The following is a 16,225-nucleotide window of genomic DNA, read 5'->3' as shown; positions in this document are numbered from 1 at the left end:
CCATCTGCCCCTAGGGGCGGCAGAAACCCCTAGACACAAGAGTCGTTCCCCTGGGGAACAAATTTATTTTAGGCCATTTCTGCCCCCTTTGGGGGCAGATCGGCCTATTTCTACAAGGCTGATCTGTCCTAACCACTTAGGCACCAGGGATTGGTGTGTGTGTGTGTGTGTGTATGTATGTGTAAGGGTGGCACCCCATGGGGGCACATTACTGTTGGCCATATCTGCCCCCCTTGGGGGCAGATCGGCCTATTTTTGGAAGGCCCATCTGCCGGCAAGGGGGCAGAAAGCCCACCAGGGAAGTTTTTTTTTAAATAAGAGTGTGGGGGTATGGCCATACACCCACCCCAAAGAAATGGGGCCAGAGTTGTTATGCAAGTGGGCAGATGGGACAATTACCCCCGATCCACACCCGGGGGGGGGTGGCAAAAAGTCTACTAGATGCCAGAAAAAATAAATAAAAATAGTGAGGTGATGCCCACCAACCAGTATGGGCATGGTTATGCCCCCACACCAACTGAAGGGGGGGGTAACAGTCTTTCAGCTCTCCCCCGCACACTAAACCATCTTATCCCACGGCAAGCAAGAGGACATTTGAATATTTTGGGTTTTGGTTTTACATTTGGGCCATGAGAGCTTGGCTAACTCTCACAGTCGTCCCACTTGGAATGATGAGGGCTGTACTTTTTGGACTTTAGGATGCTGCCATGTAGAAAAATCCACAAGACTTAGACACATCTGCAAACTAAACATCTGGGTGAGTCCAGGGTGGTGTGCTTCACATGCATCCTGCACCATTTTCTTTCCCACAATGCCTTGCAAACCTCCAACTTTGCTGGAAATCACAAATTTTTTTCCTCTTTTTTTGTGATGGAACTGCAGGAATCTTCAAAATTCCTACCACGCAGCATTGTTTAATCTATACCGATACAAATTCTGCCCCACTTGTCAGCCTAGAATTTTTTTTTCCAAACTGCCCTTTTCGACCTGCTTTGGTTCCCCCCTCAATTTTGCAACCTATTTTTGGTTTTGATTTTATTTAGTTAAATTTGAAGTTTGCTGAGGATTCTGGATAAGAAAGAACTGGGGGATCCACACAAGTCACACCGCCCTGGACTCCCTCGGGTGTCTAGTTTTCAGAATTGTCTGGGTTTGGTAGGTTTCCCTGTGTGGCTGCTGAGCCCAGGACCAAAAAGCGCAGGTGCTACCCCTCCCCCCCCCCAAAAAAAACAAAAACAGGTAGCTGTGTATTTGATAATTTTGATGTGTACGGATAGTGTTTTGTGGCATTTCCTTTCACGGACAGTAGACCTACCCACACAAGTGAGGTACCATTTTTATCGGGAGACTTGGTGGAATGCTGGGGGGAAGGCAATTTGTGGCTCCTCTCAGATTCCAGAACCTTCTGTCACCGAAATGTGAGGAAAAAGTTTTGTTTTTTTGGGGCACATTTTGAGGTTTGCAACGGATTCTGGGTAACAGAACCTGGCGAGAGCCCCACAAGTCACCTCATCCTGGATTCCCCTAGGTGTCTAGTTTTAAAAAATGCACATGTTTGGTAGGTTTCCCTAGGTGCCGGCTGAGCTAGAGTTCAAAATCCACAGCTAGGCACTTTCCCAAAAACACGTCAGTTTTCAATGTAAAAATGTGATGTGCCCATGTTGCGTTTCCCTTCGCGGGTGTTAGGCCTGCCCACGCAAGTGAGGTACCATTTTTATTGGGAGACTTGGGGGAACACAAAATAGCAGAACAAGTGTCCTTGCACCTTGTCTTTCTCTACATTTTGTCCTTCCAAATGTAAGACAGCGTGTAAAAAAAAGACGTCTATTTGAGAAATGCCCTGTAATTCACATGCTAGTATGGGGACCCGAGAATTCAGAGATGTGCAAATAACCACTGCTTCCCAACACCTTATCTTGTGCCCATTTTGGAAATACAAAGGTTTTCTTGATACCCGTTTTTTTCTCTCTTTATATTTCACCAAAGGAATTGCTGTATACCCGATATAGAATGAAAAGTCATTGCAAGGTGCAGCTCATTTATTGGCTCTGGGTACCTAGGGTTCTTGATAAACCTACAAGCCCTATATATCCCCGCAACCAGAAGAGTCTAGCAGACGTAACATTATATTGCTTTTTTTTTTCAGCTCAATTTCAATATTTTTTTATTTCAGCAGTTATTTTCTGTAGGAAAACCTTGTAGGATCTACACAAATGACCCTGTGCTGAAATCAGTATTTTGTCTAATTTTAGAAATGTTTAGCTCTCTGGGATCCAGTATTGGTTTCATACCCATTTCTGTCACTAACTGGAAGGAGGCTAAAAGCACAAAAAATAGTAAAAATGGGGTATGTCCAAGTAAAATGCCAAAATTGTGTTGACAAATGTGGTTTTCTGATTCAAGTCTACCTGTTACTGAAAGCTGGGAAGATGGTCATTTTAGCACTGCAAACCCTTTGTTGATGCCATTTTCAGGGGAAAAAATCAAAAGCCCTTGTTCTTCTGCAGCCCTTTTTTCCCATTTTTTTTTAAACAAAATTTTTGCTGTATTTTGGCTAATTTCTTGGTCTCCTTCAGGGGGACTCATAAACTCTGGGTACCTCTAGAATCCCTAAGACGATGGGGGAAAAAAAGGATTCAAATTTGGCGTGGGTAGCTTTATGTAGACAAAAAGTTATGAGGGCCTAAGCGCAAACTGCCCCAAATAGCCAAAAAAAGGCCTGGCACCTGAGGTGGAAAAGGCCTGGCAGCAAAGGGGTTAATGCCCGCAGGAGGCTTTGCTCTTTGTACAGAAACAGAACTCTGAAGGATTTGCTCAACATGCTGCATGAACGTAGAACTTTATGCAAGGAAATGTTTTTTCTTGCATTGGTTTAATTTGATTCAGTAGCTTTCGAGAAATTAGTGTTTAAGGACATTTTTGTTGGGTTTGAAATGGTTAACAAATTGAATTATTTTAACTGTTATTACACTGAGATTCGCAAATCTGTATTAGTAGACCTCAGTGGACCCACAGTTCAAAAGAGTAACTCAATCCTATTGGATGAGGGAGCTATTATTTGTGTCATCCATATCTGGTTTCGGAAATCCTCAGCGTGTGATTGACTGGCTGCAACATGAGAAAAATGTTGCAGCTGTCATTCTAGGAATCAGTCACTCACACATCCTGAAAAAAAATGACAACATAGCAGAGGTTAAGTAAACCCTTATCCTCAGTCCATGTTGGGGGATCCAATGGGTTCCCCTTAAAAGAACAAGCTTTTTAAAACTTATATTTTGTTGTGGTATTTGTAGACCCCACTGCCGGAACAATGCGCTTCAGCAGATCTCCCTAGGTATGCAAACATGCAGCAAGAGTTCATGGTCCTTTTTTGGACCTCCTGCAGTTTTTCAAACCTCATCAGAGGTTGGACAAGAGACCAGGACCCTGCAAGTGTTTGCAAGCGGTTGACTAGAGTCCACAAACCACAGAAACGTTTTTAATGAACCCTGGAAATGCACTGAAAAAGAAAAAAAGTTTAGAGTGAAGTTAAGATTTGCATTTGTGTTAGAAATGAGGTCTCTAGTTTACAAACGGTTTGTACCCTGTCTAAGTACTCTAGTCATCTAGTCAGGGTAAGGAAGATACCCAGCTCAGATAACCCCTGCTCACCCCCTTGGTAGCTTGGCATGAGCAGTCAGGCAGTAACACAAAGTAGTACAGTGAAAATAACTACAAAAGGGCACCACACCAATTTTAGGAAAATAGCTATTTATCTTTGTAAAACAAGACCAAAACAAGAAAATTCCAACATAAAGTGATAAATATATGAATTTTTCAAGAATTATGTAAAATACAGTTCCTTGAAGTCAGTAGCTCCATCTGGAGCTATCACAGTGTTATGAACAATAAATCCAACAGTTCGGGCCGACCGTGGGTCGCAGGCCAGCAACGGTGTCAGGAGGACCTCCAAACAGTACCTTGGAAATGTAATGCCTCTTGATCCTCACAATGAGATCTAGAGTGCGGAATCGCTGGGGTCTGTTCCGGAGGTCGGTGCAGGGGTTGGTGGGCTCTTGAAGTCACACGTGTTGCAGATCGAACTCCGGACTGATGACTGAGTCAGGAGAGCTGGCGGTGACGGTGGCGGGGCTACAGTGCGAAGTGGGATGATGTGACATGCGGTTCCCACAGTTGATGGTGCAGACAGTGGCTCGGTGACAGCGTCCTGCGGTGTTGGTGAGACCAGGGCTGCAGTGTGAAGCGGGGAGGTGTGACGTGTGGTGCAGACAGCTGTGTCGTCATTGCTGAAGTACTGTCGTCGGTAGGTCCAAGGCGGTAGTTCAACGCAGGGCGAGCTCTGTGCGGCACCCACCGGTCATGGTGTAGGCAGGAGCGTCTGTGGACAACGCTTGCTTTGATGACGCTGGTGTCGATGGACCGGGGCTGCAGTGCGGGATGGGACGGTGCTTAGTGTACCACACGATTGGTGTCTTCGGGACACAGTGCAGGCAGCGGCGTCGGTGTGAGCATAGACAGTGTTGTCAGGAATACTAAGGCTGCGTGTGAGGAAGGTGATGTGGAGTGCGAGTCCTACAGGTCACGGTGCAAGCAGAGGCTCATTGACAGCATCAGGTGGTGGCATCAGTGAGACCAGGGTTGCGGTGCGAAGCGGGGCACAGCTCTAAGCAGCGGTGGCAGGTCCCGGTGCAGGCAGTGGCATAGTTGACAGTGTTTTATGGTTTTTCTTCTGTCACAGTACAATCACACAGTTCCCAGTGTTGTAGGGAGATGAGTCTGAAGTCTTTGGTATTTCTGAGACTTCCAACAGGAGGCAAGCTCTACTTCAAGCCCTTGGAGAAGCTTCACAAGCAGGATGCACAACAAAGTCCAGTCTTTGTCCTCTTTAAGGCAGAAGCAGCAATTGTAGGCCAACCCAGCAAAGCACACACAGCAAAGGGGCAGTACTCCTCCTCCAGCTCTCTAGCTCTTCTCCTTGGCAGAGGTTCCTCTTGATCCAGAAGTGTTCTAAAAGTCTGTGGTTTTCGGTCCACTACTTATACTGATTTCTGCCTTTAAAGCAGACAAACTTCAAAGGAAAGTCTGTGTTGTTGACACGATCCCGCCTTGCCCAGGCCTGGCCCCAGACATACACCGGGGTTGGAGACTGTATTGTGTGAGGTCAGGCACATCCCTTTCGGTGCAGGTGTCATCTCCTTCCTCCCCACTCTAGCCCAGGACACTCGTCAGGATATGCAGGACACTGCCCAGCTCCCTTTGTGTAACTATCTAGAGGGAATTCACAAACAGCCCAGCTGTCAGACTGACCCAAACACGGATTCCACAAGCAGGCAGAGGCACATAATGGTTAAGCAAGAAAACACACACTTCATAAAAGAGGCATTTTAAAACTGACAATCTAAAAACCAACTTTACCAAAATATGTATTTTTAAATTGTGAGTTCAGAGCCCCAAGGCTCCATATCTCTATCTGCTCCCAATGGGAAACTGTACTTCAAATATATTTAAAAGCAGTCCCCATGTTACCCTATAGGAGAAGTAGGTCTTGCAATAGTGAAACCCGAATTTGGCAGTATTTCACTATCAGGACATGTAAAACACACCAGTACATGTCCTACCTTTTAAATACACTGCACCCTGCCCATGGGGCTACCTAGGGCCTACATTAGGGGTGACGTAAATTTAGTAAAAGGGAAGGTTTGGTCCTGGCAAGTGGGTATACTTGCCAGGTCGAATTAGCAGTTTAAAACTGCACACACACACACTGCAGTGGCAGGTTTGAGACATGTTTACAAGCTACTCATGTGGGTGGCACAACCAGTGCTGCAGGCCCACTAGTAACATTTGATTTACAGGCCCTGGGCAGACATAGTATACTTTACTAGGGATTTACTATTAAATCAGATGTGCCAATCCTGGATAAACCAATCACCAGTACAATTTAAACAGAGAGCATATGCACTTTAGCACTGATCAGCAGTGGTAAAGTGTGCATAGACAATAAAGCAAACACAGAGTCCAGCATACCATAATAACAGGAGATCAGCAACCCAACCAGGCTACTCAGGCCGGCCTGAGGCCATGTTTTGTTGTCAGTCTAGTGGATGGCACTATAAATGCCGCAGTCCAAGCCAACAGATGTGACGTTGGCTGCCATCCTTGTGACCCTAGCAATTCTTGATTCATTCTGTCATGGTTTTCGTAAAATGTTATTGTTGGGTAGGCTGCCAGGCCCTCATCAATCTGAAAAAAATTGAGTAAAGGAAAAATACTAAAATGTGAATGACACAACAGACTTATGGATGATGATTGACTGAAAGACACTAGATGTAACTATATTTTAAACATAAATTTGGTGAAATCAAAAGGTCAAACTGACACCTAAGCCAAAAAAAAGCATGTTGACCTGGTGTTGGCTGCCAGCCTCTTGCCTTTGCTAATGTTTTGTTTGTGAATCTTTATTACAAATATATAGAGAAGGTTGAAAAGATGGATAAATAGAGAGGCTTACATAATAGAGCAGCTCACAAAGACAGGCGGAGAGGTTGGATAGGCAGATTGATAGTGATAACTCTGCAGAAAGAGATAGATGCACTTGAAAAGATAGATACATTGATCGATAGAATAATAGATTTGCAAAAATAGATAGTTACAAAGATACAAGTTGCATAGTTAGAGGGACACACTGGTAGATGGAGGGAAAGTAAGTAAATAGATATGTTGATAGACAGGTACATACATACATAGACGAACAGGTAGATCAACATACGGGGTAGATAGGATTACAAAGAAAGATGGCACAGCACCGATTCAGTTAGTAATATAATAGTTGAATATCTATATGAGCACGACAAACAAGCACTGGAAGCAAACTAGAAAAGCATACATGCAGGACATACAGACTAAGTTGGTTTACAAGCATAGCTGTTGTCCCCAATTAAAATAATACAGGAGTGCAGGTATAATTGCATTTCATTACGTGCATTCTAAATAGTGGATTGCTTTATTAAGAATAGATTCAAATGGATGCCATCTGGTATAGTCTGATACAGCAGCAATCAGATAAACGAAGGCAGCTCCAAATGGAATTTACAACATCATTAGCAAGAGGCAGGAACTGATAAAGCTGGAATGTGTCCTGTGCTGTGAAGAGCTGGTAGAAAGCATCCTGCTATCACATGAGGCTCTAACAACATAGACAACACTTAGGGAATTAAGTGGAAGAAAAAAACACGCATTTGCAATGCAATAGCTCTTGCATTTTCTTGAGTTAGAGCTATTGACATTAAATCACAAACTGGACTTTACTTGCCACGTAAATTGGTCAACCCTGTCTCATAATTTTGTCTTTTCCTGCCATGTTTTGATGGTCACTGGTGGCAACTGACATCAGAATTCACAAGCCTTTGAGGAGAGACAAGAAGATGACTGCACTACCTCGAGTTGTGTAAATGTCTGAACAGAAATTTGAAAATAAGGCTGGAAAAGTATTTCTTTTTTATTTTAACAGAATGAAAAGTCTTGCAAGCGTTCTTGCCTCGCATTTCAACAATCCGAGCAGCCTGAGAAGATTTATTTCCCCAATAAAGGAGATAAGCAATGCCCTGTGTGTGATGTCATCATTGCTGGCAGGGAGTGCCCCTGGAGAGAGAGAGAGACTCGAGATGCGATGCAAGGCTAAGCAAGTTTCACATCATTGCTTCTAGGTTTAGCTACATTCTATCAGAAAGGGCATATTGTGGCTTTCCTGAGCAGTGAGCTAAACAACCGGGTGTTACTTTTGTAAAATGAGCTTATTTTAGGAGCCAGAGGTAAGAGGACAACACTGGAATAAAGCCAAAACAAATGTCAGCGACATGGGAGGAGGTGGGAGGAATGGAATGCTGCAATAAAACACAGGCACCTACCAGCCTAAAACACCCACAGTAAAAGGGGAGCACCGAAGAAATAACAAAAATAGTCAGTCACAGCAACAGATAAAGAAACCAAAGTTTAATAATACAGTAGTTGGTCACTGCTCTGAAACAGAATAAGGAGGGAGAAAAGGCAGAACTGACAACTAGCGAGCAAGAATTTTTAAAAGACACTGCAACCAACAAATTAAATCACTTTAATCCAGAAGAAGTATACTAAAAGTATACATGAGGTCGAACGCTTATGCTCGACCTAAAAACTGGCACTGAAGAGAACTACCTCCTTGTGAAAGAGTAAAATGCAGTCACTCAAAGTGAAGCTAGCCAGTTGCTGAAGTAGGCAGATCCACTCCCCCATGCTGTATTCTGTAGTGGGTAGAAGTAAAATGTGACTAGCACGGCAACTGACCAGTGGGTGCCACTTTAAGTACGTACGTATATTATACATGTAATTTTGGTAAAATAAAAGATCTTGGTTGGCACCAGACCAAAAACAGAAAATGGTGCATGTGCCATTCTGTAGGTGTGCACATTTATGAAGAAACATCTGAATGCCTGGAGAATGATGCAACAATAGTCACATCATTGCACTTTTTTCCTGATATTGTGCAGCTTTGGGAAAGCCTACACATCTAAAAGATGACTTATTGACTGCCAACGTGTGTTTAAAATGGTTGTTAACCTCCCTTCCTGTTCCTTGTGTAGATCTGTAGCTATCAGACCAAAAACGGAAAATGGCGCGGGTATCATTCTGTAGGTGTTCACATTTGTGGCGCATACCTGCAGAATGATGAAACATTATCCGGATCATTGCACCTTTTGTTCTCTTCCCTGATGTTGTGCAGCACTGGGAAAGCCTATACAAGGTGAGATTTATTGACTTTGCCAGTGTGTGTTTAAAATAGTTGTAAACCTGTTCCTTGTGTAGATCTTATCAGAGCCTCAGATCTCTGGAGTTACCCTCTGTGGAAGATGCTCAGATTACATCTCCGGGTCGTGTCCCAGGCTCTCTGATAGTATAAAGAACTCTCTTGCAGCAGTTGCTTAGGTTTCCCACTGTTGTTGTGATGCTCTGTGTCGCGTGATCCATTCAATGAAAAGGCTCCATCTTGTATTATTTGTTAGGCCGTGTGATAATAGGAAGCATTCCCTGGATAAGAAGGGAGGCACCTTGTCGCTGTGGATTTAACATTGTAGTGTGTTGTGGGGAGAGGGTCTCCCTCACTGAACAAGGAACCTTCTCTGATGTTTTGGTTTCTCCTGGAGTCCACACTCCTCGATAGAAGGGGATAATGGAAGGATTGTGTGCCCTTACTCTCTGCCTATTGCATCTTTACATTGAAAGTGTAATCTAGAATTTCTTCCACACACTTGTCTATATGGACAATCAAATGTCCCATTGAATGCCAATAGATTTTTGTGACGTACTCTGCATTTCAGCTTATTCAGTATTTCCTTTTCTTAATCTTACAGGTGAAATAAATGCAGTGATGAGAAAGGTAAAAATATAAAACATCACATATGTAGGAACTGGTGTAAGAACAGTACACCTCAATCCTTTCCATTGAAGGCTAATTCCCCGCCAAAGTATTTTTCTACAGCACAAAACCCAAACAGCCTAATGAGGTCTGTACTTGGCTCTTGGGCAACATATGATATACATAGAAGACATAACACACTGACATACTGAAGCAAGTCTGATAAGGTGCTTATCACGAAGGAAGACCTAACCTGGAATCAGAAAGAACACACAGGAAAGAAACCGTATGAATATCTAGAATGTGACATCAAAAACATCTTACTGGGGAACAAAAGCATATTGATGGACTGATTGCGAAAAAGTGTTCTTAGCAATGGAAGACCTAATGCAGCATAAGAGTGGCCACACAGAGGAGAAACCATATAAATGTACAGAATGTAATAAAGTGTTCCTAAAGAAGAGGAATCTAAAGCAACATCAACAAATCCACGCTGAAGAGAAACCCTATAAATGTACAGAATGTAATAAAGTGTTCGGATGGAAGATTACTCTAAAGCTTCATCAACGAATCCACACTGGTGAGAAACCATATAAATGTACAGAATGTGACAAGGCGTTTATAACAAATCGAGAGCTAAAACGACATCTTACAATCCACACTGGTGAGAAACCATATCAATGTACAGAATGTGACAAAGCATTTATAACAAATGGAGAGATGAAGCAACATCAGATGGTTCACACTGGGGAGAAACCATACAAATGTACTAAATGTAATAAAGCGTTCCTGAAGAAGAAGAATCTAAAGCAGCATCAACAAATTCACACTGAGGAGAAACTATATGAATGCACAGAATGTAAGAGAGTGTTTAGATGCAAGAGGAATTTAAGGCAGCATCAAAAAATCCACACTGGGGAGAAACTCTATAAATGTACTGAATGTGACAAGGCATTTCTTGCTAATGGACACCTAACACAACATCAGAAAGTCCACACTGGGGAGAAACCGTATAAATGTATAGAATGCAACAAGGCATTTAAAACAAATAGAGAGCTAAAAAGACATTGGAAAATCCACACTGGAGACAAACCATATCTATGTACAGCGTGTGACAAAGCATTTTTAACAAATGCAGAGCTGAAGCGACATCAGAAAGTCCATGCTGGGGAGAAACCATATCAATGTACAGATTGTAAATGTGACAAGAGATTTACTGCTCAGCAAACTTTGACAGACAACATGAAACTTCACACAGGCGAGAAACCGTATGCATGTACTGAATGTGACAAGGCATTTATTACAAGGCAACAGTTAATAGTACAGCAGAGAGTCCACACAGGGGAGAAAATGTATGAATATACTGAATGTGATAAAGTGTTCAGATGTAAGAAACTAAATCTACATGGGAAAGTCCACACTGGGGAGAACCCTTATGAATGTTCAGAATGTAATAAAGTGTTCCAAACCAAGACAACCCTAAAGCAGCATCAACAAATTCAGAGTTGGGAGAAACATTATAAATGCACAGAATGCAACAAGGTATTTATTAGAAAATCATATCTAATGCAACATCAGAAAGTCCACACCGGGGAGAAACCCTATGAATGTACAGAATGTAACAAGGCATTTATTACAAATGGAGAGCTGAAGCACCATCAAAAAGTCCACACTGGGGAGAGACCATTCATTTGTACTGAATGTGATAAGGCATTTATTACAAATGGAGAGCTGAAGCACCATCAAAAAGTCCACACTGGGGAGAGACCATTCATTTGTACTGAATGTGATAAGGCATTTATTAGAAAGTCATATCTAATGCAACATCAGAAAGTCCACAGCGGGGAGAAACCCTATGAATGTACAGAATGTAGTAATGTGTTCAGAACGAAGAATAATCTAAAGCACCATCAAAAAATACACACCGGTGAGAAACCTTATAAATGTACTGAATGTGACAAGGCATATATTACTAATGCACACCTAATGCAACATCAGAAAGTCCACACAGGAGAGAAACCACATCAATGTGCTGAATGTGACAAGGCATTTATAACAAATGGGGACCTGAAGCGACATCAAAAAGTCCACACTGGGGAGAAACTGTTTAAATGCACTGAATGTGACAAGGGTTTTACTGCAAAGCGAACATTAATACACCACCTGAAAGTTCACACAGGAGAGAAGCCATATGAATGTACTGAATGTGACAAAGCATTTATTATAAAACAAAGCTTAATAGTACATCAGAGAGTCCACACAGGGGAGAAACCATATAAATGTACAGAATGCAACAAGGCATTTATTACAAGGCAAAGGTTAATAGTGCATCATGTAGTCCACACTGGGAAAAAACCATATAAATGTACAGAATGTGACAAAACATTTAATGTAAAGCAAAATGTAACACAGCATCTGAAAGTTCACACTGGGGAGAAACCATATAGATGCACTGAATGTGGCAAGAGATTTACTGCAAAGCGAACATTAATACACCACCTGAAAGTTCACACAGGAGAGAAATCGTGTTAATGTACAGAATGCAAGAAGGCATAGGTTAATAGCACATCAGCTAGTCCACACAGGGAAAAAACATCAGAATGTACAAAATATGACTAAACATTTATTGCAAAGCAAAATTTAACACACCATCTGAAAGTTCACACTGAGGAAAGGCCATTAAACTGCACTGAATTTAAGAAGGCATTTATTAGAAAGTAATAATGCAACATCCGAGTATTTGCACCGGGGAGAATGTACAGAATGTAATAAGGGATCTATTACAAGGCAAAGGTTAATACTACATGACAAAAGCCAACTTGGGGAGAAACAGTATAAATGTAGAGAATGTGGCAAAGCATTTATTGAAAAGCAAAATGTATTACACCACCTGAAAGTTCACACTGAGGAGAAACCATATCAATGTACAGAATGTAAAAGTGTTCCAAAGGAAGACTAACCTAAAGCAGCATCAGCAACGCTGTGGGTGTAGCTGAATAAAGGTACTGAGTTTGGCAGTTCTTTTATTGGCAGGGCCCAGCTGGTACAATAACAGTAAGTTAACACAGAAGAGGAAGTAATGATGGTGAAGAAAGCATATCACTGCACTCAATGTGGCAAGGCATCCTTTACGAAGGCAAAGACAATACAACCTCAGAAAGTCATTTCAAGTGGGACACCTGTCCTCCCCAGAGGAGCCACACCACAGCAGGCTTCAAAATCTACTCGCTATGGCGAGTCAGACTTTATCAGGTCGGGCTCTGTCAGATTTTATCAGTTTGCGCTATTTTTAGGACCTACTGGTCCACTCTGGTGAGTGAACCTAAGCTGGAAAGGAGCAGGTGTTCTGTTCATTCAGAAAGTGAATGAGGTATAAAGATGCCTTTAAATCTTGTTTTTATCTTGACACATTTGCTGTCTGTTCAAGGACAGAGGTCAAATGTCAGGTTGCCTTTTTACTAATTGCTGCTTATCTTGGAAAATGGTGTTTACTTTTGTACAGTTAGTTTTTTGTTAAGTGAGCTGTCCAAGAATAATTGTGAAACAAAAACCTGTAGGATGTCAGGTTTTTTCTAACAACATTTAAATAGCTTACAAATGAATAGTACAACTATTCAAAATGTCAGGAATTTTGAAAGCACATTTTTTAAAACTCCAAAGAGTGATGCAAACAAATATTTAAATAGGAGCAAATTAAATCAGAACACTTTATTCGGAGATGTGCAAATGACAAGTATTTGCAGAAACCCAATTTCCGAACACTATTGTTTCTACACTCTATAGTTTTATCAGTAAAACCGCATGTCAGTGGGAAATGTTGTGGCCATTTTAGTAGAAAATCTGCTGAATGCAAATGACAGTGTGTTACCACTTCATGCTTAAGTTATGTATTTATTAAAAGGGATAGTTTTTTAATATGATTTGAGAAACATTCCTGCCCCGCCCTGATGACAATGCTGTTAATGAACAAAGAGGCACATCAGGGATCAGGTGTATCCTGTATGTGGCTAGATTTGTATTGTATATGGAGCATAAGTTTAGTGCATTAAATCAAACAAAATCGTTTTTTATACAGCAGGCATGCTGATTTCACGTATATGAAGGTGCTTTCTAATGTGACAATAAAGAAAATGGCAGCTCAGTGAATTAAAATATTTGCCCAGGATCACATAATTTGAAAGCAGTTCATGGGTCAAGAGCATCACAATTACATTGAGTAGATTATTTAAGTCAACAGACCTGCAGGTCTAGTAACATTTTTATGATTTTTTGAGGCCTCCATAGGAATATACAGAATGTGACAAAGCCATCATTACAAAGGGAAAATACATGCAACATCTGAAAATGCACGCTGTGACTCAGTAGAAGCAATAAATGTGACCAGGTGCTGATCACATAATCCATATTGGCAGAAACATATTTTTTTTTGGAACGTGTTTTTTCACAGAAGGAACCTAATGTGTCAACAAGCATTCCAGGGGGAAACTGAGCTAACTCTTGATCAGAAATGATAGACTGGGGAGAAGCCATTTGAATATTATAAACATGATAGAGCATTTCCCACCAAACCCTCTCTGAGACATCAAAAAGGTCACCCAGGTTTAAGATGTACTGATTGTGAAGTCTTTAATTTAAAAGAGTCGTCAGTTGGAACAGAAATAGTGTTAGTCATCGTAGGTGCTGAAGGATTAGTCAAGAAAGGGTCCTAACTTACCCTTTACCCACTGAGGTGACAATATGCAAATTCCAGAGAGCACCAAACTTCAGCAGAATGCAGATGTTACAGAAGGCAACAGCCAGATATATTTCCCTGTTCCTAGTCTACTGTGGTATAAGGACTATTTGGGCTTTCCTAGTGATAAGACTTTGCTCTGCCTAAATACTCAGTTATTTGAGATTTATTCAGAAAGGACTTCTATGTCTCGTATCGCCACTTTTGGGGACATTTGTGATAGTAAAATTTAGAATTTGTTATCCAGGATCTTAGAACTTGTTATCCAGGATCTTATGTGCGTGCTGTTTATCGCTGACAGTTTGTTTCTTTCATTAACATTACTGCCTGGGGGAGGACAAGTGAAGTTTTGGGGTTGGTTGGAAGTCAGATGCCACCTGCCTTATAATTTTGCAGCCCCCAAAGTATGTGTGCATCAGATTTATGCTTTCATGTGAGACAGGAGCTGCCACCATTTGTTCAGATATTGCAGGACAGTATGCTGGACAACCTGTGAATAAGAGGCCTTTGGTTAGAGCAGTGATTACAATCTCCTATATCATGTGTAGGCAACAATTTTATTCATCCTAGTTATTCACGGTGTATTTTTTTAACAGGATCTGTAATAAAGTGAACATCTGCTGAAAGTACTGACTGCAATCCTAGATGTTTGAACACTGTAAAATGTCTTATACCATATTGCGTATATAGTTTTTTACTTTTCTAAACCACTCTAATGTCCATTCAGGCTATGCCTGTGCAATAGAAAAAAACACATAAATAAATCTGTTTGCCTGAATTGGGAAAGACAAAGCAAAGAATGTATCTCTCCATGAGCCTTGTTTCAAAAAGGTAAACTCCTTGGCCTCCATTGGGGAAAAATGGGAGTGGGTTAATGAGGAGACTAAAATGGCGAATTTATGTTAAGAAGCCATGGAGAGGGGCTAGAAATGTCAGGAATGTGTACCCCACTGCTTAGTCTCCATAAATGCGAGCACCTGGTCGATGGACCCCCTCAGTTTATTCCAATGTGAGTGAATGGTCTACTAACCCCCTCTCCCCACCCCCCCATTGTCTTGCAATGATGTGGATGTGGCAGAAATTCATTCAATGGCAATCTTTCTTATAATTATTAATAGATTTTTATGTAGTGTGTTTTATAAAGTGTGAATGCGACCCAAACGAATCATGGGAAAATATTGTGTTGCTTACATATATAAGCGCAATACAACTTTTTAACCATCAACACCATTGTATCAATTATATCAACTCTATGCCCATGTACTTAGATTGAGGTGGTCTACGATGACACTGCTGGCTGTGGTGATGGGATAACACACCCAGTGATGTGTCCGGTTTACAAAGCCAACTCATGGTCACTAAGCAGCTTGACAAAGCCCTTTTCCTGTTTCCTATTCCAGAGCCTGCTGTAATAAACTGTCCTGACAAATGTGACAGCGCTGGACCACACTCGCGTCCGACCTGGTCTATGACTGCGATCCCTCCTATTAACAATGATAAAAACATGATATGACTGAACTGAATGGGCCGATCTGGTGACTGAAGAGCGCCAGTGGGAAGAATACGAAGATGAATCCTCAGTCCATGAATGGACAGAAGAGGCAATTGATACATCGTTGTTTCACCATCCTGAAGACATTGATACTTGAATAGAGATTACAAAAAAAAAATGGAAGCTTCTCGTCCCTTGTTTATGAAAGGAGAACTGTTTGAATTCCTCAGTGAACAAGGCTTCTTCTCTTGCTTTAACGCCTTAGCTGCTGGGTCATTCACCCCACCACCTAACCCCCCAAAGTGCTGAGCTCCTTTTTGGCTATTCGGGGTAGTTCGCTCTTGGAGCCATAACTTTTTTTCCAAGTAAGGTATCCACACCAACTTTGTGTCCTTCTTTAAAACATCCTGGGGATTGTAAAGATACACAGGGTTTATGAATTCCCCTGGGGGAACCAGAGAAAATAATCAAAATATAGCAACATTTTGAGTTTTTGGAGAAAAATAGGGAAAATGTGCTCCATATAAGTGTCTTCTTTCACCTAAGAATGGCATCCCTGAAAGATTTGCTGTACTAAAGTCACCATCTTCTCACCCTTCAGGGACATGCA

General features: G+C 41.7%; 1 protein-coding gene across 1 annotated transcript in view; it reads left to right on the top strand.

The window, feature by feature from the left end:
- The window catches only part of LOC138295270 (zinc finger protein 850-like), a 43,256-nt gene extending 28,507 nt beyond the window's left edge, over nt 1-14,749 (top strand). The window contains exon 2 of the mRNA XM_069233460.1: nt 9,387-14,749. Within this exon, the coding sequence (XP_069089561.1) occupies nt 9,767-11,923 (2,157 nt within the window). The 5' untranslated portion in view covers nt 9,387-9,766 and the 3' untranslated portion in view covers nt 11,924-14,749. The remainder of the gene's footprint in view (nt 1-9,386) is intronic.
- The last annotated feature ends 1,476 nt before the right edge of the window (nt 14,750-16,225 follow it).

Source organism: Pleurodeles waltl, chromosome 5, assembly GCF_031143425.1.
Source record: "Pleurodeles waltl isolate 20211129_DDA chromosome 5, aPleWal1.hap1.20221129, whole genome shotgun sequence".
Classification (NCBI taxonomy): domain Eukaryota; kingdom Metazoa; phylum Chordata; class Amphibia; order Caudata; family Salamandridae; genus Pleurodeles; species Pleurodeles waltl.
Note: the sequence above shows the minus strand (reverse complement) of the source record. Positions and strands in the feature narration are given on the sequence as shown.